This window comes from Trachurus trachurus (genome assembly GCF_905171665.1).
Source record: "Trachurus trachurus genome assembly, chromosome: 14".
Taxonomy (NCBI): Eukaryota; Metazoa; Chordata; class Actinopteri; order Carangiformes; family Carangidae; genus Trachurus; species Trachurus trachurus.
The window spans coordinates 27,455,303-27,474,290 of NC_139903.1; the positions used below are offsets into that span (position 1 = coordinate 27,455,303).

General features: G+C 40.7%; 1 protein-coding gene across 1 annotated transcript in view; it reads left to right on the plus strand.

Annotated features, from left to right (window-relative positions):
- The first annotated feature begins 338 nt into the window (after positions 1–338).
- Positions 339–18,988, plus strand: part of robo4 (roundabout, axon guidance receptor, homolog 4) — a 33,745-nt gene continuing 15,095 nt past the window's right edge. Inside the window, exons 1-14 of the mRNA XM_083987074.1 lie at positions 339–589; positions 4,318–4,644; positions 7,888–8,045; positions 9,719–9,839; positions 10,566–10,704; positions 11,810–11,937; positions 14,708–14,823; positions 14,915–15,146; positions 15,240–15,361; positions 16,294–16,465; positions 16,570–16,767; positions 16,865–16,907; positions 17,341–17,453; positions 18,387–18,713. Coding sequence (XP_083843200.1) covers positions 541–589; positions 4,318–4,644; positions 7,888–8,045; positions 9,719–9,839; positions 10,566–10,704; positions 11,810–11,937; positions 14,708–14,823; positions 14,915–15,146; positions 15,240–15,361; positions 16,294–16,465; positions 16,570–16,767; positions 16,865–16,907; positions 17,341–17,453; positions 18,387–18,713 — 2,245 coding nt within the window. The 5' untranslated portion in view covers positions 339–540. The remainder of the gene's footprint in view (positions 590–4,317; positions 4,645–7,887; positions 8,046–9,718; positions 9,840–10,565; positions 10,705–11,809; positions 11,938–14,707; positions 14,824–14,914; positions 15,147–15,239; positions 15,362–16,293; positions 16,466–16,569; positions 16,768–16,864; positions 16,908–17,340; positions 17,454–18,386; positions 18,714–18,988) is intronic.

Genomic DNA, 18,988 nt, shown 5'->3' on the forward strand with positions numbered 1-18,988 from the left:
TTTCATACGTAATTAACTTTCCACTGCGTCCGGAAAGTCTGACAGAAAGCTAGAGATCAACCGGAAGCTTGTGGAGCAATCTTCAAAGTAAAATTCTGATACATTTTTAGCAAAGAAAATAATACATCAAAAACATCATTAGACAAGCTGTAACCATATAGAGCAATTGAGCAAAATCAGACGACTGGACGTGTATTGTAATAAATATGTGCAGGCCAGGCTGTGTTAAAGTGGAGTGGAGTTTTTTTCAAGATACATCTTATTTTGAAATCTGAGCCAACAGGAAGCTGCGTGTCCCTGCGCCAGCTTGATGCTGGTGGTGTGTTTGAGGACAGAGCCAAAGAAGCAGGCGCCGACTTATTCTAAGGGACAGGAGTTTTTCAACTAAAGCTGATATTTAATTGGAAAAAAATGTTTTTGTAGCTTAAAACAAATTAGAGACAGAGGTGGTTAAACTGCTCATTATACTTCCAGCTTGGTAGTTAGCTAAAACGTTATCTATCAGCTAGAAAGTGGCTGGATGACAGTTACGGATTTAGGATGAACGGTGTTTTCATATTGTTGTCGGTGTTTGGAGTTCTTCTGTCAGGTGAGGTTGACTTTCTCATTCATTTATTTTTAGTCACAGTCTAATAGTCTTCTGGATGTCCAGGTAGAATTAGCCTATGCTATATTTAATTTTGCCCTGTTGTGTATAATTAGATTTTCCCCTCCCCACAAACCCACCAACCATAATTAACTTTTCAATTTCACTCATCATTTCGACAGTATGGATTTATATTTGATTGAAACAATATCAGACAATACTGAAAAATGACAATACACCAGAGGCAGCTGACATGTTGAGATAGTTGCTCAGAGTGGTCAGTAAAATAAAGCCTTCTGCTTAAAAAATATTTTAATTTCATTCAGTGTCTTTTAGAGTTAGTATTTTGTGATGCAACAGGTGTGGTGCTTGCCAACACATGGGACAGTACAGGTGTGGACCTGAGATGTGTGGTTTGGTTGCAGCCCGCTCCACTGTGCTTCCCACACATGTTTGAATCCCTTCTGTAGGCCTATCTGAATTATCTTAATTTCTATGAGAGTGAGAAGCCTCTAACAGGCTTCCTGAAAACAAAAAACAGCTTGTAGGAATTCAGTTAAATTTAGCTGGATATGGCTAAATCACATAAAAGAGTAAAGTCAAGACTTTGCTTTATCATAGAGAGAAATCAAACAGTTCTATAGAGAGCAGCACTTGATGATGATAGAAAGAGGAAAAACTCTTTAGACAGGAAGTAACCTTCAGCAGAGCCAGGTTCAGGGTGGGGGTTGGGTTTGATCATTAATCGTCATGGTGGAAAAAAAAAAACATCCTAAAAAAATACAAAGGGACATGAAATAAAACAATAGCCTAGATGAGTGAGAGAGTGAGAACTTTGTGCATCATCAGTTCAGGCCTAAAGAAAAGAGATGGACTCACTTGAGCCAGCTCTAGGCCTAGGCTATACGTCTTAGCAGAGGACAGTTGTAAGTATAATCTTATAGAGAGGATGTCTGTCTCCTGACTGGGAGCTGGTTCCTCAGGAGAGGAGCCTGATAGCTGAGGGCTCTGCCCCCCTTTCTCCTATTAGGAACCACCTGTCAGTACTCTTACTAGCTGGAGATTTGTCACTTTTATAAAGTTATGGGAACATTATAGTAGTTAAGAATTGCAATAGTCCAGTCTAAATTTTTAAATATTCTTTCAGCATCCCTTGGTTTTGAGACGGGATGTTTCTCATTTCCCTACAGTTGCACAGGTAGAAGAGGGCTGAAAGCTCTAAGGCCTGCAAATATTTGAACCGTGACGCACTGACTAACGTGGATGACACAAAGTGACATTGAGGGCAACAGATTATTTTTGGCTGTGATTTGAAGGCATTTCCGTCCATAGTGAATGAATAACCAGCCCGAGGTCAGTCTTTTTCTGACCGACCCAGCCCATTCAAAGCATCCAAACATAGTGTGAAGTCAGATTAGGATTGTAGTCAACATTTCTAACATTATGCTTCATGTTTGCAGCTCATGAACATCTCCATATTCATATTTGATTGTTTTTTTTTTCCATGCCTTCCATTTGTGGCACCAGCATTTATTTTGTAAGGATTCAAACACCATGCAACACAACACTGAAGTAGGGTTGCACGGTATACCGGTACTAGATTGGTACCGGGGTACTAACGCATTTAAAACGGTACCATACTGCGCTTAGATGGGACCGGTACTTTCATTCTGCGCCGCCGGCAGCGGTGACGTCGCCGCGTGAAGTCGCCGCATTGTAATTTGAGCCGCGAGGAGCGAGTCACAAATGAAGCAAGGTGCTTTTTATCATTACCATTACAGCGCCACCTGTCCATGTGCCTGTGTTTGTGTGTGTGTCTGTGTGTGTGCGCCGCGCGCGAGAGAGAGAGACGGCCGCCACAGCCTCGTTAATAAGTTTGGTTTTTACCGCGGATCACCACTGGCTGCATGCTCTCTCTGTCTCTCTCTCTCTCTCTCTCTCTCTCTGTGAGTGAGTGAGCACGGCGAAGCAGCGCTACGCAGAGATGAATTAACGGAACGATATTGCGTTGATGGGGGTGGGGGGAACAGAATCAATTTGGTCTACATATGGGAAACAATAGGTGTATGTTTGAGTAACATGAACATTTGTGTTTCATTCTATAAACTACTGATAACAATTTCTCCCAAAAATTACAACTGGTCAAAATAACAAAAAAAGATGCAGTGTTTTCAGACCTCAAATAATGCAAAGAAAACAAGTTGATGTTCATTTTTAAACAGACATTTTTTAATTTAGGAAGAGTTCAGATTAATATAGATGGAATGTTAATCCTGCAGCAGCAGTAACTGTTTACTGATTTCCTGTTTTATGGTCCAAAATTTTTCTATTAAAATAAAGCCAATAATGACATTTTTTGTGTTCTCTTTTTATGTGGAAAAGTACCGAAAAGTATCGAAAAGTATCGAAAAACATGTTGGTACCGATACCGGTACCAAAATGTTGGTATCGTGACAACACTACACTGAAGACTTCTGGACAAGCAGCAGCATCTGAGAGATGAACTTCTCTCCCATATCTTGTTAAACTTTGTGGCCTTCTGTCACAACTTTATCTCGAAAATTGTCTCGAGAAATATTTACTTTGCAAAAAAGAGTCAGAAAGTCGGGGGCAAAAGAGTTCCTCTTGAAGAGGGTCTTTTGTTCTGCTGCGGATGTGCCGTTGATGGGGGAGTTCCAGTCGGCTTTTGTTGTGGTTGATGTTCCTGAGACCCTCGAACCTCCTCTGCTATCAGGAAGCAGATCACAGTCTCCCCCAGTTTCCTTTAGTGTGGTCATCCAACTGCATGGGAAGTTCAAACAATGGCATTCCACTGCTGCCTGCTGCAAATAGGCATTGTTTGTTGGTGGCAAGGCTTCGCTTGTTTGTTGTGTGTGCTTTGTTGCCAGTTAGATAAACTCCAAGCTGGTTTGTGTATATATATGTATTATATATATATATATATATATATTTTTTTTTTTTTGATTGATTGATTGATTGATTTATTTAAGTGTCATGCACATTACTGTGCCCATCCCACATGGGCTTATAGGACACTTAACAATATAAATGCATACATTCAAAGATGGCTAACAAGTCTACTCATGTCAATAGACTCAAGCAACAAAAATTCCTGCGTTATTATGCAATTTTCAAAATAACTAAAACAGTAATAGTAAGTAGTCTTATGTAGGATATAATGTTTTCTGTCTGCTTCTTCAATGAATCTGGCGAGGACATGGATCTCCTCCTTGAAAAACCAGATATCCACAATAAGTCGGGGTTCTTACCTGAACTTTTTCAAACATGAATTTCCTCAGTTCATTATACAGAGGGCGTTGAAACAGAGTGAAATTTATCCTCCACAATATCAAGGTCACCTTTGACCCTAAGTAAGGTTCTGTAGTGACTCTTTCTAATTGAACATAGCTTCTGAATTTGGGCTTACTCCAAATCTCATCCTTCCATTGCTTCTTATTGAGTTGACATCATTTTTTTGTTTTGTTTAACTGTATTTAACTTACACTGCAAATTATTACTAGAAATATGATTTAACTCAGAAAGTGAAAACACTGCAGAGACATCTCTTGACCAGGGAACATGATATATTGTGTATAAATACTTAATCATCATGTAGCCTATATACAATGCAGAACTTTAGGGTACACCCATGATGTTTCTGTGATCATAAAATAATCATCAAATGGAATCAAACATCTAACAGTATGTCACCCACTCTCTTTCCTCCTCAGCTTCCAGAGTGCACGGCGAGGAGACGCCGCCCCGTATCGTCCACCACCCCGCCGACGTGGTGGTGAAAGTGGGGAGTCCGGCCACGCTGTCCTGCCGGGCGGACGGCGCCCCGAAGCCGACCATAGAATGGCTACGCAACGGCCAGCCCCTGGACACGGCCAACGGGGACTCGCAGTGGCAGACGATGCTTCTGTCAGAGGGCAGTCTCTTCTTCCTAAGCGTTGGGGAGGGCAAAAGAGGTCAGTCCCACGAGGGCATCTACACCTGCGTGGCCAGGAACAGCGCGGGGAGCGCCACCAGTCGAAACGCATCTCTGTATATCGCAGGTAAGACGGGAGCATGTGTGGGCTGTCTGTTGAAGATGGAACTGTTAGCATCAACAGGCGATAGAGTCATCTCTGATCAGACTCATCAGGCTATTCCAAAATTTTAAAGGGAGAGTTCAACATTTTGGCAAATTAGCCCATTGCCATAATCCCTATAGTTTTAGGAGTAGGTTTGTTACCTTTATTTGTCGGTGCAAGCTATTTTTAGAACCGCAGTGCAGAGCCGCGAGCTGCTCAGAGCTAAGATTTCTTTGGAAACCAAGAAATCCCATTAGCCTGCATAGCATAGCTCTGAGCAGCTCGTGGCTCTGCTCCACCGTTCTAAAAATAGCTTACACCGACAAATATAGGTAGGTGAAACTATAGGGATTATGGCAATGGGCCAATTTGCCAAAATGTTGAACTATCCCTTTAAGTCTGATGTTAGGTTATTATCCCATCATCATCATCATCATCATCATCATCATCATCATCATCATCATCATCATCATCATCATCATCATCATCATCATCATCATCATCATCATAATTCCAAATCATCACTGATGAAAAATATGTTTTTTTCTTAGAAATAAGTGCTCAAAAGTCTCACTATCTATCTAAAGTGTTCTCCTATTCACAAAGCTACTGGGATCAACTTTAAAAAATGAAGTAGTGTATTCTCCACAATGGATCTGCATGGTAATGTTTGTGTGGTTGAGGTTTGAGTACAGTGGCCCCTAACTTAAAATTTTAGAAGACGTGCAAGCAGAAAATGTAAGGGTGCATAGCATAAATTGACTTGCAAAGCAGATATTCATGTTTCCTTTTTATTAATGATCCTCACACACAATGGCCTGCCACCTGTAATGACAGATTCCAGATAGATTCCAGATTATTTGAGTCCCCCATTCTGCATTTCACCAGTGTTTTTTTTTTTTTTTTAAGGCAAATGTCCTGGTTGCATATGCACAAGATGAAATTTTTACTTGTGTTGTCTCAAATTTTAGGGACAAAATGCCCTCATTTAGGGGCAGTCTGGAGCCCTGCAGTAGATCCAGTGTCCCCCACCAAGTGGAATGGGATCCGTTCGCACAGTTTCATCAGGAAACTCTTTAGGCTATATATCCTGGACACTTTGCAGCAGTGTTTGCAGCATCTGTACAGGCAGCATCAAACACAACCTGTGTGTTTTCTCCTGGCTCCTCTCCATCTTGTGATGGTGCAGTCAGTTTTACATGCGTTCCACCTAGGCCTATCACAATTATTACATAATCGCCAGACTGCAATTATTTGAGCTGACTGCAATCAGTTTGCATAATCGTTCAAATAATTTATATTCATCTGTATAAAAACAGCTGGATGAAACTAACAGAAAAGTCATACTACTTCCATCACTGTTTCCTTGTTATTTTCCACCGTTCGAGGTTTGACTGGTCCTCTTTTAATGACATCATCACGTTGCACCCCCTTCTTCTGCTGCTATGGGTTAATGACACATGCGTGAAGCCATACACTGTTTATTTCGAGGAGCTTCATTTGACTGCATTCAAATGAACATCTATTGACATCAGCATCACTGATTTAGTTGCAAAGCCTAAAATCAGTTACAATGTTTAATGCCAATAAATGGCTCTTCTTCTTCCTAAGGTGTATGTGTATTAATACTATATTAGTGTCATAAAATTATCAGAAAAAGACAATTAAATTGCTTATATCAATTATTTGTATGGTAATTAATCGTCAACTAAAGTTTTATGATTGTGACAGCCTGACAGGCCTAGATTCACCATCACATGAAACTGCTTCATTCCTCTGCACCACTACTTGTATGTGGGTTATTTCCATTGGTGGCACATGTTACTGCTTCTCACAAACTCTATAACAATCACTGTTCCCTCTTGACTGAGTCGGATGTGAACGTAGGAGACAAACATGTATTACGGCCGTCATCTGTAACTATTTCCTCAACCGCTGCAAAGTTGAATCCTCCAAACCCTTTTAGAAGAGGAGGCTAGGAATGTGAAGGCAATCCCCATTCCCCACTCAAAACACATTCACACACAGACATGGGGGCTGATGAAATTGTATGTGGCGACAGTGAATGTCAATGTTTGCTGGACAGGATGGAGTCAAACTGTGGTGCTAATTGACCTCGGAGCGTCATTGTTTACTTGTCTGCATCCCAGTGAGCTCGTCTTTGAGTCTTTACAGCACACAGAGCTGGACGCTGCAGGGGACACGGAGGCCCGAGAGCAGATAATGAGCTTCCATCATGGATCATGCTTTGAAAAATCACTGCCATTAGGAACGGTTTAGGAAAGAAGGACCGGAAACAGTCAATTGATCGATTGATCATTTGATGGAAAATGAATTATATGTTTAAGGGTCAGGGTTAGGCCTGTTTGATTAATTGGTTTTAAATTGTAAACGTGATTATTTAGTTAGGACGATGTTAAAAACGTGAAAACGTTACAACTCTTGTCTCGCTTTCTTTTTTCGATCCTTACTCCCCACAGCCTGGTTTTCTACCCAGCAGCCATTTAACTCAGGTGACAGAATAACAACAGTCTCAGAACAGATCAGTGGTCGCTGCGGTTGGTGTGTTTAAATTAGCAGGTTTGATTCTCGTGTCAGACGCATGGATCTAGAATCTACAGTAGATAATATAATACATGGTCGGGCATCACACTCGCGACTCCTCCGGTGACAACGCTCTGGCCAATCAGTGGAAGTCATGGTTGACATCATGTTTTAGCATAGATACTATCTAGATAGATAGATAAATATATAGACTGTCTTATTATTAGACTCCAGGTCCATTAAAAAAGACACAAACGGCACACATGAAATAGTTTGTCATTTTACAAAAAAATCGTAATCGTAATCGGAAATTGGTTTTTGAGAGAATAAAATGGGGATTTTATTTTTGGGCAAAATCAAACAGCTCTAGTCAAGGTGTTACCTGGATAGTTTTCGTACTTTGCTAACATTCTACAGACAGACTAGATAATACATAAATATTATAATAATATAATAATAATAATATTATAACAGCTCAAGTTAAATGTAATATTGAGTTTCATTTTTAGTAGAAATGCTTGTCACTTGAACAATGGTTAGCTTTTTAAAGAGTGGTTTTCTGCCTGTCATGTTTGGTAAGTCATGTGACAGCTGGAGCTACTGTTTGTGTACAGTATCTGCTGCTGTATCGTTCGACATGTGAACACAGAGCGATCAATGGATATGTTGTTGTTGTTTCAGTGCTGCAGGAGGAGTTCAGCGTGCAGCCCACTGATGTGGAGGTGGCGGAGGGGGAGGTGGCCGTCTTAAACTGCAGCCCCCCAGTGGGACATCCGGAGCCTAACGTCATCTGGAGGAAGGATGGCCGGCCCATCAACAGTAGTGACCACCACTATACAGTAAGCCCCACTGACATGTTCACCTGGTTATGATGAAAAATAACCAATATTAATCATTTGTCAGACAGTGAGCCTAAACATCAGGGCATCGGTCTCTCTAAGTCAGCCACTTCCAACATGTTTTTCTCCACAGTTATATCAGTACATAAAATGATTTTTTGGGGCAGAAGAGCAGAAAAAAGCATTAAATAAATACAATAATAATCAGAGCAGCACTCCTTCTCTATATTCTCTCATTATGAATAAACCAAGAAGCTGTACAAACAGCATGTGAGCAAATTAAAAATTAAATGAGATTCCAAACTTGTGCGCTGCTGAATCTCTCTGATAATTAGTGTGTTGTGAAACACTGGATTTGAGACAAGTAAAGTATCTGTTCCTTCTTGCCCATTAGGTACAAGTATCATACAAGAATTGTGTCTCTCTTTGTTAAAGGCTTGTTGATTGATTTTTTAGTTTTATTTATTGTTTTACAATTGATATACATTTAAAAAAACAAGTAAAACAAATAACATACAGTGCTAGGAGGGAGCAGCAAGAGGCAATATATCCAAGGAACTGAATTAAAACCTCTCCCTTACTAAGGTTGAGATATCACAAAGTTATAATAATACAATGGAAATTAACAGCAATATTGAGATATAGATCAGAGGAATGATGAGTTGATTAACTCTGAAGTACTCTGAAGAAGTCTCTGAAAATAGCACAAGTAAATTCATTATTTTCAGTGGAAGCAGAGCCACATATGTGGAATGATTTCTACTGAGTAAATTGGATTTTTGCCAGACTCAGACTGGATTAACATTACAGATTGAGGTGGGGCTGCAGTCTTCAATTTTCCGCTCAGTCGTTGAGTCTCATCAGATCATTCCGGGGGTCATTTTAATGCTGGGAGAAATGACCAGTTATATTAGACATTCAGCCAGACAGAGGCAGATAGAGAAGGACAACACTCAGGCATCAGAGTTGTAGGAAAAGTCCACTCAGTTAATTAAATCTGAACACATGATTTCTATTTTTTAGTTTCACTTCTTTGGTTTCGTGTTATCTGATGTCCAACACAGATACATGTCCTTAAAATTTGATGTTACAATCTTCTGTAATATAAAGGTGATTCAGTTATATTTGCATAAACTTACAACACTACAAATAAAACATAAATGTTGCTGGGATTACAATAGATCATCTGATGATCTTTTCCTGGCTCTTATTAGCCTGATGCCTTCTATTTAATCTAGCACAATATAGTTTCCTGAAGGCCTGTATGCTGGTTGTAGTATGTTTCCATCCCATCTAATCCATCAAAACATAAAAACACATTGATTCGACTGAAACACTTTAACTATAAAACAGCATAAAACGTGTGAAGCAGCTAGCTCACAGAAAAACTACAATTATAATCCTTAGAATTATATATATCTGAAATGACATAAAAGTATCAGAGGTTGGTATCTGCTCATGTTTCTTTAAAATCCATCTTAGAGCTCTTTGTATTTTTAAATGTCAGGATATCCCTCAGATAAAGGAGTCACTGCACAGAGCAGCTGCAGATCATATTCCTGGACATCTTATCTCATGCTCAAAGACATACCTACACACATCACATGTGAAGTTGTTGTGTTATAACTGTGAACTGTGCTTCCTGTGTGTGTTCTCTGCTGCCGGTGCTGTAGCAGCTGAGTGGAAAGCTTATCATCGCTCCTGCAGAGAGGAACCACTCTGGTGCTTACGTGTGTGTAGCCAGCAACACTGTGGGGGTGAGAGAGAGCAGAGCGGCCCGGCTCTCTGTGCTGGGTGAGAAAACGTTCCAATGTGAACTGCTTTAAGGACAACCAGCTTTGGATATAACCTTTAAAGGGATAGTTCAACATTTTGGCAAATTGGCCCGTTGCGATAATCCCTATAGTTTTAGGAGTAGGTTCGTTACCTTTAATTGTCGGTGCAAGCTATTTTTAGAAAGGCGGAGCAGAGCTGCGAGCTGCTCAGAGCCACGCTATGGAGGCTAATGGGATTTCTTGGTTTCCCTCATCAAATACACAATCTAACGACTCCAAAATGCTCTTGTGGACAAGTTGTGACCTGCACATTCACCATGCTATGAGATAATAACGGAACATTACGAGACAGAGTTGTTTTCGAGGCAAATGCAGAGACTGCTTGCTGAAAAACTGCTGAAACACTTGAAGTTGTTGGATTGTGTATTTGATGAGTTTGATGAGGGAAACCAAGAAATCCCATTAGCCTCCGTAGCGTAGCTCTGAGCAGCTTGCAGCTCTGCTCCGCCGTTCTAAAAACAGCTTGCACCGACAATTAAAGGTAAGAACCTACTCCTAAAACAGGGATTATGGCAATGGGCCAATTTGCCAAAATGTTGAACTATCCCTTTTTAAATGTTAAATTTCTGCAGTTTTTAACAATGACAAGAAAAGATCACAACCTCTGCAAACTAAACCCACTAACACCCAGGTACCAAACTGTTAAGCACCATAGTGACTGAGCTCTTCTTTCCCTCCACTGCAGCCAAGCCTGTTCTGGTGCTGAAGCCAGAAAATGTGTCAGTGAGAACTGGGGAGTCTGCCCAGTTCTACTGCCAAGCTAAAGGTGACCCTCCACCTTCTGTGGTCTGGAGCAGAGAGCAGGGGCCGCTACCCAACGGCAGGTACTTTATTTAGTATGACAAAACACAGACACAGCCTGCATCCATAGAGTCCACTTATTAGTATCTGGTCAGTGTTGACTTATTATGGAACAGGACTTAATATGAAACCATCCTGTTTATGTCAAAGATACTTAAATTGAAAATGAAAATGTAACTAAACATAATTGTTTTGACAGTCTACACCAATTTAACCTGTAACTGACTGTTGTTCTAAATGCTGAGACATAATGTAATTGAATCAGGAAGTCATGTTAAAGGGATAGTTCAGCTTTTTTGAAGTGGGGTTGTATGAGGTACAAATGGCCATTAAGTATGATATCTGCGGTGGAAAGGTCTCTGAACTATCCCTTTAAGATGGAGATATAATTTATGAGTACAAAAAATAAAATAGATGAAATAAGAATAGCACATTCCAGTTATTTAATTCAGATAATGATATGATATGTATAAATAACAATTTTATTGCGTATTTTTTTCATGTACAGTATTTAAATGTACACATACATTACAGTCTATATTTACATGGATCTAAACATGAAACCATGCAGGATACCATAACAACCATAATAGGATGAGATAATAAGATGACATGCTCATGCATGCATTCTGTAATATCATTAAAAATGGGATTATGTAAACACCATCATTTCAACATAGCGGCACTCACATTTTACTCCTCAGAACTTATTTATTTCCTGACATTCTGGGTTGGAAGTGAAATATCTGCCAAATCTAAATTTAGTTTATTTGCACATTATATACATAAAAACATACAAAATGAAAGATTGAACAATGGCAATGTAGATGTTGGTAGATGTTGATTGTAGTGATGTAGGCAAATTGTTTCATAGTGATGATCCTCTGTATTTTTAAGTGTGTTGATTAAGACACGGAAGATGAAAGTCCTTTGAATGACAAAATTCTGGAAAGTGAATGGCAGGTCATGAGTTAGATGTACATACGTATAGGTTTGGTATATGTCCACATTAATATTGATAGCAGATTACATTTTCCAAAAAGAGGAGCAGAAGATTAACTTCTGTGAATAGCCATCATCTTGTAACAGTAAATACAGTGATATTAACAGCTCCCTATGCACATGCAGGTATCTTGTAAACCCAGACCAGACTCTCCAGATCCACTATGTGACAGGCCAGGATGCTGGGAAGTACACCTGCACTGCTGTCAACGATGTAGGTGTGGTCACTGCCAGTGCACAGCTACTAGTCGAAGGTAAGACGGAGATTCTCTTTCCACTACAGACGGGTTTTCACTTGACAGCTTCATGGCAGCGCGGCTGACACCACCGTGGGTGCCGAGCCTGATTGTTCCCTACACCCCATCAGTATAAACAAACAAGTTAGACAGGGGGTCTGATTTAATCTGTTAGCTGCTGCACTCGCTGTGCACAGAATCAATTAATTCAAGATTTGGGTCTCAAATGATTTATCACATTATTTATCCTCCCAACACACGAACAAGCCTAATATCAGAGAAATAAGTCCTTCACCTGACAGATGTAGCTTCATTTGTTCTCTAAATCCCAGACAGTGTCCACATACACTTATTCCACACAGTGGTGGTGAAGGCTGAAATGTGGCAATGACATGCTAGTTAGAACACTTACTACTCTTTGGTACTGACAATGACGTTTTTGTGTTTAGTCAAGTGGTCCAGCCAGATGTGGTTCATGGGCACTTAGAGTAGTTTAATTTTAGAGTGTAGTGGTGGAGAAACTCATTTTGGGCCTACATCATAAAATTTGTCCATTTATATTTCGCCCACTCCAAATGGACAAACTAAAAAAACTATATTAAACTCAACCAAGGGAACGTGAGAATTCTGTTAAACTGAAACAACAAAATGCTTTAACTGTTTTTTATTTATAGTTTATGATATAGTTACACTGGATATTGGCTGTATCACCAAGAAAACACCATGAAGCTGCAGTTTGTCTCTCTTCACTTGCCCAAAAAAACCTCAACTCGACGTCGGCAATCCTCCAGTGCCCGTGCATGTTTCAAAATAGCTGTGAAAATAGACCTGCGATAAGTAGCTGATTCTGAACAAACTCATCTTAGAATTAAAAGTGTTCTGACACATTTTTAGTCAATAAAATGAAAACACATTTGACCTTTTTTTTTTTTTTTTTTTTAACATTTTAACAGTCTTATCACCTCTGTTAGTGATGAGGAAAGAAGCAGATTGTTCTGATTCAAATCAAATTACAGTAAAAGTAGTCCAAAGTCAATTAAATTGTATAGTTTTGTTGTAGGGACTGAGAGACAGACATTCACCAGGGAGAAGGGACACATGCAAGAAGGCGTGTTTAAGGCATTGTGGGTAGTTCGCTTGGGGTTGGTTGTGTGGGCTAGCTGTTAGCATTGGCCACTGGGTTGTAGCCTGCTGTGTTCTGGTGTGTGGAAATAAACGGCCCGCAAGTGTTTGGTCAAAGAGACAACTGTCCTCCTCCAGTTCATGTCCACCACATTTCTAGGATCATATTGTTCCTATGCAGTCCATCAGCAAAATGTTCAGCAGCTCATTACTGGTTCCAGTCATCCTTGTCAAACTGGATCAAATCCTCACACTGCCCATTTTTCCTGCTGTGTTATTCAGTGTTATTCACTTCACCTGTCAGTGCTCATACTGTTAGGCCTGATCGGTGTATAATATAACAAGTTTTCCAGTCAGTGTCATATTTGAGTAGGTATACTGTAAGGGCCAAAAACAGAAACACTGTATTTGCTGTAGTGACTGATGTGTAAGCATCTTGATTGAGAAATCACTGGTCCGAGTCAACACAGCTCAAATCCTGTGAGCTTTTGGTTCCCAGGAAGGAGCAATTCTCACTAACTGAGACCCACTGACATCCTATTGTTTGATATCTTATGTGTTTTTGTTGTGAATATTGTATGGTTTTACTATTGTATTATAATTCTACTTAAATGCATCATCTGTTGATGGTGTGCCAACAACTTTAACTTTGTGACCATTTTTAGCTCCTTCCCCCTCTCCCTCAAAACATCTTGCCTTTTGCTAGATAGCCATTGTAAATTATTACATTTGTTCTAACTTACCTAGATAAATAAAGGTTTTTAAAAAAAGGAACCAGGAAGACACAACCAAACTGTTGACAGATAAAGACATGAGGAAGGAGAAACCAGGAGAGGACAAGGGGGACAGAACAGTAGTCCTAATCCTAACACAGATGGGCACAGAAATTAGGAAAATTCAGGAATTATTTCAATCTTATTATTTAAAAAAAAGAGATGCTTGGATTGTTGAGTGGTTACAGCACATCCCATATGGGAATTGTCTCCCCTCAGGGCAGTGGATCATTCATTTCTCCCGGATTTCCTGTCTTTCTACACTGTCCTATCTAATGAAGGCAAAAACAACCACAGAAATAACTTGTTAAGCTTGTTTAGAAAGAGGTTAAATATTGTCTGCAATATTAATTGAAATGATGCGAAGCCTGCGAAGCTAGTTCAGGCAGACGACTCAAGCCGCGCCCATCCTGATCAGCTGATCAGTCACATGCTCTCCTCGCCCAGATAGGGCGGGCTATTTAAATCTCCCAGCTCACCTGCTCGCTCCTGGCTATGCTTCTGCTGCTGCGCCGCTGCTCTGCTTTCGCCGCTGCTGCTTCTGCTGCCCTGCTGCCCATGAGGTTTTGCAAACCCACCACCTCCCCAGCATCCACCTGTGGGCTCTGTCTCTCGATCCCTTGTGGGGGGTCAGCTTCATTCCCTGTAAATGTCTGGCAAGGCAGATCATTCAGGGAACGAATATGAGTCAGAGCCTGACGCCAAACCTGCTGCAACCATGCTCAAGAATATGCTATCCATGCTGTGCTTCAGCTTGCTATGCTTATGCTCAATAAATGATTTCTTCTCATTCCAGAGTTGTCTGATTGAACTGATAATAAGTTTTAAAGTTTGTCCCATGTGTCCAAATAATTTCAAAAGATGAGTTAAAATAAAAACTCTTGTCTTTCCAGAGGTTGTCAGCTCGATCCAGAAAGACCTTCACAAAGAGCTGTCTGCCCTCCGAGTGGCTCTGGAGAACGTCACCATCGTGGCCCCGGGATCCAACATGTCCCGCGTACAGTGGAAGGTATGAGGGAAAGCTGTTTGTTTCAGACAGTGTAATGTTCAGTGTGAATATTTCAGGTGTGTGATTCATGTTGTTTTCTGTCTCTGATCAGCTCCAGTTCCTCCCAGCTCAGCCACATTACCTGGATGGCTTCGAGGTGCTCTATCGCTCCCTGCTGCCCGCCACCTCGGACTGGGTGGCTAAGAAGGTGGCGCTGCCCAGCTTCCAGGCTCAGGTCGGCCCGTTAAAGAGAGGCTACAAGTACGAGTTTAAAGTGCGCCCCTATGGCGGCAACTTGTACGGAAGAGAGAGCAACACCCGGCATCTCAGGGTCCCAGAGACGGGTGAGACATGACTTCATCTGTCTGTCTGTCTGTCTGTGTTTAACTACAACAACATGTTTTGGAGACGGTGGTAAAGTGTAACTGTCTTTGTAGTTCCCAGTGCGTCTCCGCTGGCTGTGTCCCTAACAGTGAACCATGAGCTCAACAACACCATCCACGTGAGCTGGGAGCCTCCTCCTCATGACACCCACAATGGTCTCATCCAGGGTTACCAGGTAACAACCTGACAACAGCACTTTATACTTCCTGACACTCTCATATTATAGTATCATAGGGATTATGATGGTATTTTAATCCGTGAATACACAGAACAGCAGAAATGTAACCCTCTGAGGTCGGTGCCATTGTATACTCTTTTGCATCTATCTCCGGAATGCTGAATAATAGCGACATAATTCTTTTTTTATTAAAAACGGGAACGTTGGCCTTTACAAAGAGTCCACTGGTGTGTCTGTAGCTCACCCAGAAGCAGAGTAGTCCCACCTCAAACATCCGTATCCAATAGGAGACTCCTGCCCCATAGCCAAGGAGACTCGTGTGCTGACACACAATGTGCCAATGAGTGTTCATTTACATCAAGATGGTTGCCCTGTTGCCTCATATGATCACGTTTTTCAGGAATATCAGACGTAAATGCAAAACGCATAAATTACACATTTTATGCAAACTAAGATCAGCCGATGGGCCTCATATGGAAGAAGAAAGTTTGTTCACTGCAGGAAACAAGACAAAAAAGTATGTGCCCCAGTGGAAATGTCAGACCTATGATGTGGTTCTCTGCCTCATTGCAGACACACTGTTTTCATGCCAGGTCAGTGGGGCATTTTTGTAAATAATGTAAATTGCATCATAGTTAGAGCCCCTATCAAACAATAAACAACAAATATACGTGAATTTTTTGTTCCATTTTTTATTCTCTTGCTTTCTTTTTCTGATCATAATAGCTTTTTCTACATTCATATGACCTGAAAAAAAAATTACTTGATGTGCATTACAGGACTGAGGTTTTACAATCATTAATACATAAGGACTCCAGGCAAGAGAAATACAGGAGAAAATGCCATAGACTCTGAAGAGTTAAGCATTTGAAAAAATAAAAAATACTACTGTGCAATGATACAAACTGTTTCTCCTTGTCTCTGCTCAGGTGTGGTGTGTGGAGTCTGAGGAGCAGCAGTACCACAACTGGACAGTGGACAGTGGTCAACACACTCTGGACATAGCTGGTCTCACACCTGGAAAACAATACTGGCTCACCATAGCAGCTGTGAACGGTGCTGGAGTGGGAGCGCAGAGTGACCCTCATGGATTTGTCATCAGTGAGCAAAACAACACTTAATCTCTGTCATATGAACCGCACTGAAGAGGAGAGGTTATCATGACATCCCTGCTGGATTAAACCACTTCTTGTTGTTCTTCTCAGACCCACAGGTGGGAGGACTCCCCGAGTCCGACAGCCACAGACGAGATCTGTCCCAGGCCTGGGCCCTACTTCAGGACCCGGTGCTGATCGGCAGCATCGGCACCCTCTTGTGGTGCATGCTGATGGTTGCAGCTGTTTACCTTTTCAGACGCCACAGCAGGACGGGCCACCTGATGTCACGACATGGAAAGACCAAAGGTAGCCTACATTGTATTGCATAGAGAAAATACTGAATTAAATTATGAATAAAAGAGCTGTTCTTTATTTCTAATGCTCGTTTTCTTTTTTTCCTTAGGTTTGCGCAGGCTGGCCAATGAAGATCTCATTATTAAGCACAGGTAATGTGAAGAAAAGACTGGTTATTATAAATATTGTACAATATTAAATATAATAGCACTGAAGTGATGAGAATAAATCTAAATTTAAGAAAGTTGTTATGCAATTTCATGCCAAACTGAGATTGACTTTAACCAATGTGAGTAGAAATACAAGATACAATTTCAGTTTTCAAATATTGACTTCAGTTCAGCCGTCTGTTGTGTATTACATTTGTTTTTTTCTTCAAACAAGAATATATTTTATTATCAGAGATGTTTTTATTTATAATCCCTCCCCTACACTTCACAAAAAGAGGTAGCTAAGACACGATAGATAGATAGAAAATTGTAGATACTGTCATATTTCTGACCCCTGGAGGAATGGAATTTTATACAGCCTTATAAAACCTTTTTTAACTTGCCTTTGGCTCTACATCTGCTTCCCCCTCTAAAGGATGGCTGCTCCAGACTCCCCGTGGATCTCTGGAGGCTGGAGGCCTGCTTTCAGCCAGAAGTACCAGGATTTATGGGCCCAAGGTCAGAAACATCCAGGGCTCAGGAGCACCAGTGAGTATTGGTAGCAAATGATCACAGGTGAAGAGAGTTGAAATGGCCGCGACTGTAACTGAACCGGTCATCTAACACTTTGACATACATGAGACTAATGTTAATCTGTCCATCTGTTGCTTACAGGCCACGGTAAGATGCTCTGCAGGTGTGTGCCTGTTGCACCTTGTGTGTTATACAGACCAACACCAGTGTGTTTGATAGTTTGATTCAGTTTAGACCGATGTGAAAGCTGCCAAATCAACTGGAGTTGAATGTAAATAAATAAATTCTTGAAAAAAATCAGAAATAGTCATTTTTCACCATTCTTTTCTATTTATTTATGTATTAAAATGTTTAGGTTTCTACATTGATTTAAGCTTATTTCTTCATGTTTGTCCCTCAGCAGATAGCCTACTGTTTTTCAGGTGGTCACATACAGTCTAATATCTACAGATACACTGTTATTTTATAGTCTTGAAAACAAATTTTTATTATTTTCTTAATCAAAGCTTAGTGAAAAAAAACTGTCTTGACCTTGGTCTCGAGAGTTAGATTTACCCTTGTGGGTGCTTTCACCATATTCACAGCGTCACCATCTTTCCATACGTCACTTTCTTCATAAAAAAATATAAAGGAAATACGTTAGCCGGTGTTAGCTGCAACTGCTAACAGTAACATGCATGTTTTTTTTGTTTTTTTTCCACCAACTTTATTATTGCTTTACAAAATACACAAACAGTGCATCAAACTGATGATGATGATGAGCTTGATTGATTGATATCACATCCTTGCTAATGTAATGTAAGCTAGTTGAGTCTTCCCACCCCGAGTGATGACGTTTAGCAAAGATGGCGACGCTGTGAATATGGCTAATTGTGGTGCATTTGATGCTAATGACATGACTGACTGATATGAGATGTTGACTGCACTCCCTCCTCTGTGTTCCATCAGGCCTCCCAGTCTCATCCCAGAAGGACGCCACCCGCCAGGACTCAGCCGTCCCCATAGTGACGGACAGCTGCGGTGTCTACGGTACCTTTTACATGGACCTGATGGGCAACGGCCTCAAGACCTTCAACAGCCCTCAGCGTCGCCCTAAAATGCCTCACGGTCCACCTCAGCAGCAAGGAGCTGAGACCATCCAGATCTTCCCTCAACCTGTCGCCAAGTCCTCCCCCTTCGGGAGCCACGAGATGCTGCCGTGGAAACAGGCCATACGCCCCCAGCCCAGGATGGGTGTACTGAGGGAATCTTGGGAAAAAAAACACCACAAACAAGGTAAATAAGCGTGAATCATTGATTTTTGTGTCTTTTTTTTTTAACTAGTGGGGATCTTTCTTTTCTTTTCTTTCTTTCTCATTATTTTTTTTTTTTTTTTACTTATTTCTTTTATTTCTTCTTTTTCATTTTAAGAAAAATGACACAATCAGGTGGCAGTAACATACAACCCATAAACATCACAAATATAATGGAGGACAGAAAACAAAAAACAAACCAAAAAAAACTAAAAAAGCAAACGAGCTATAACAGGACAATACAAAGCAACATAAACA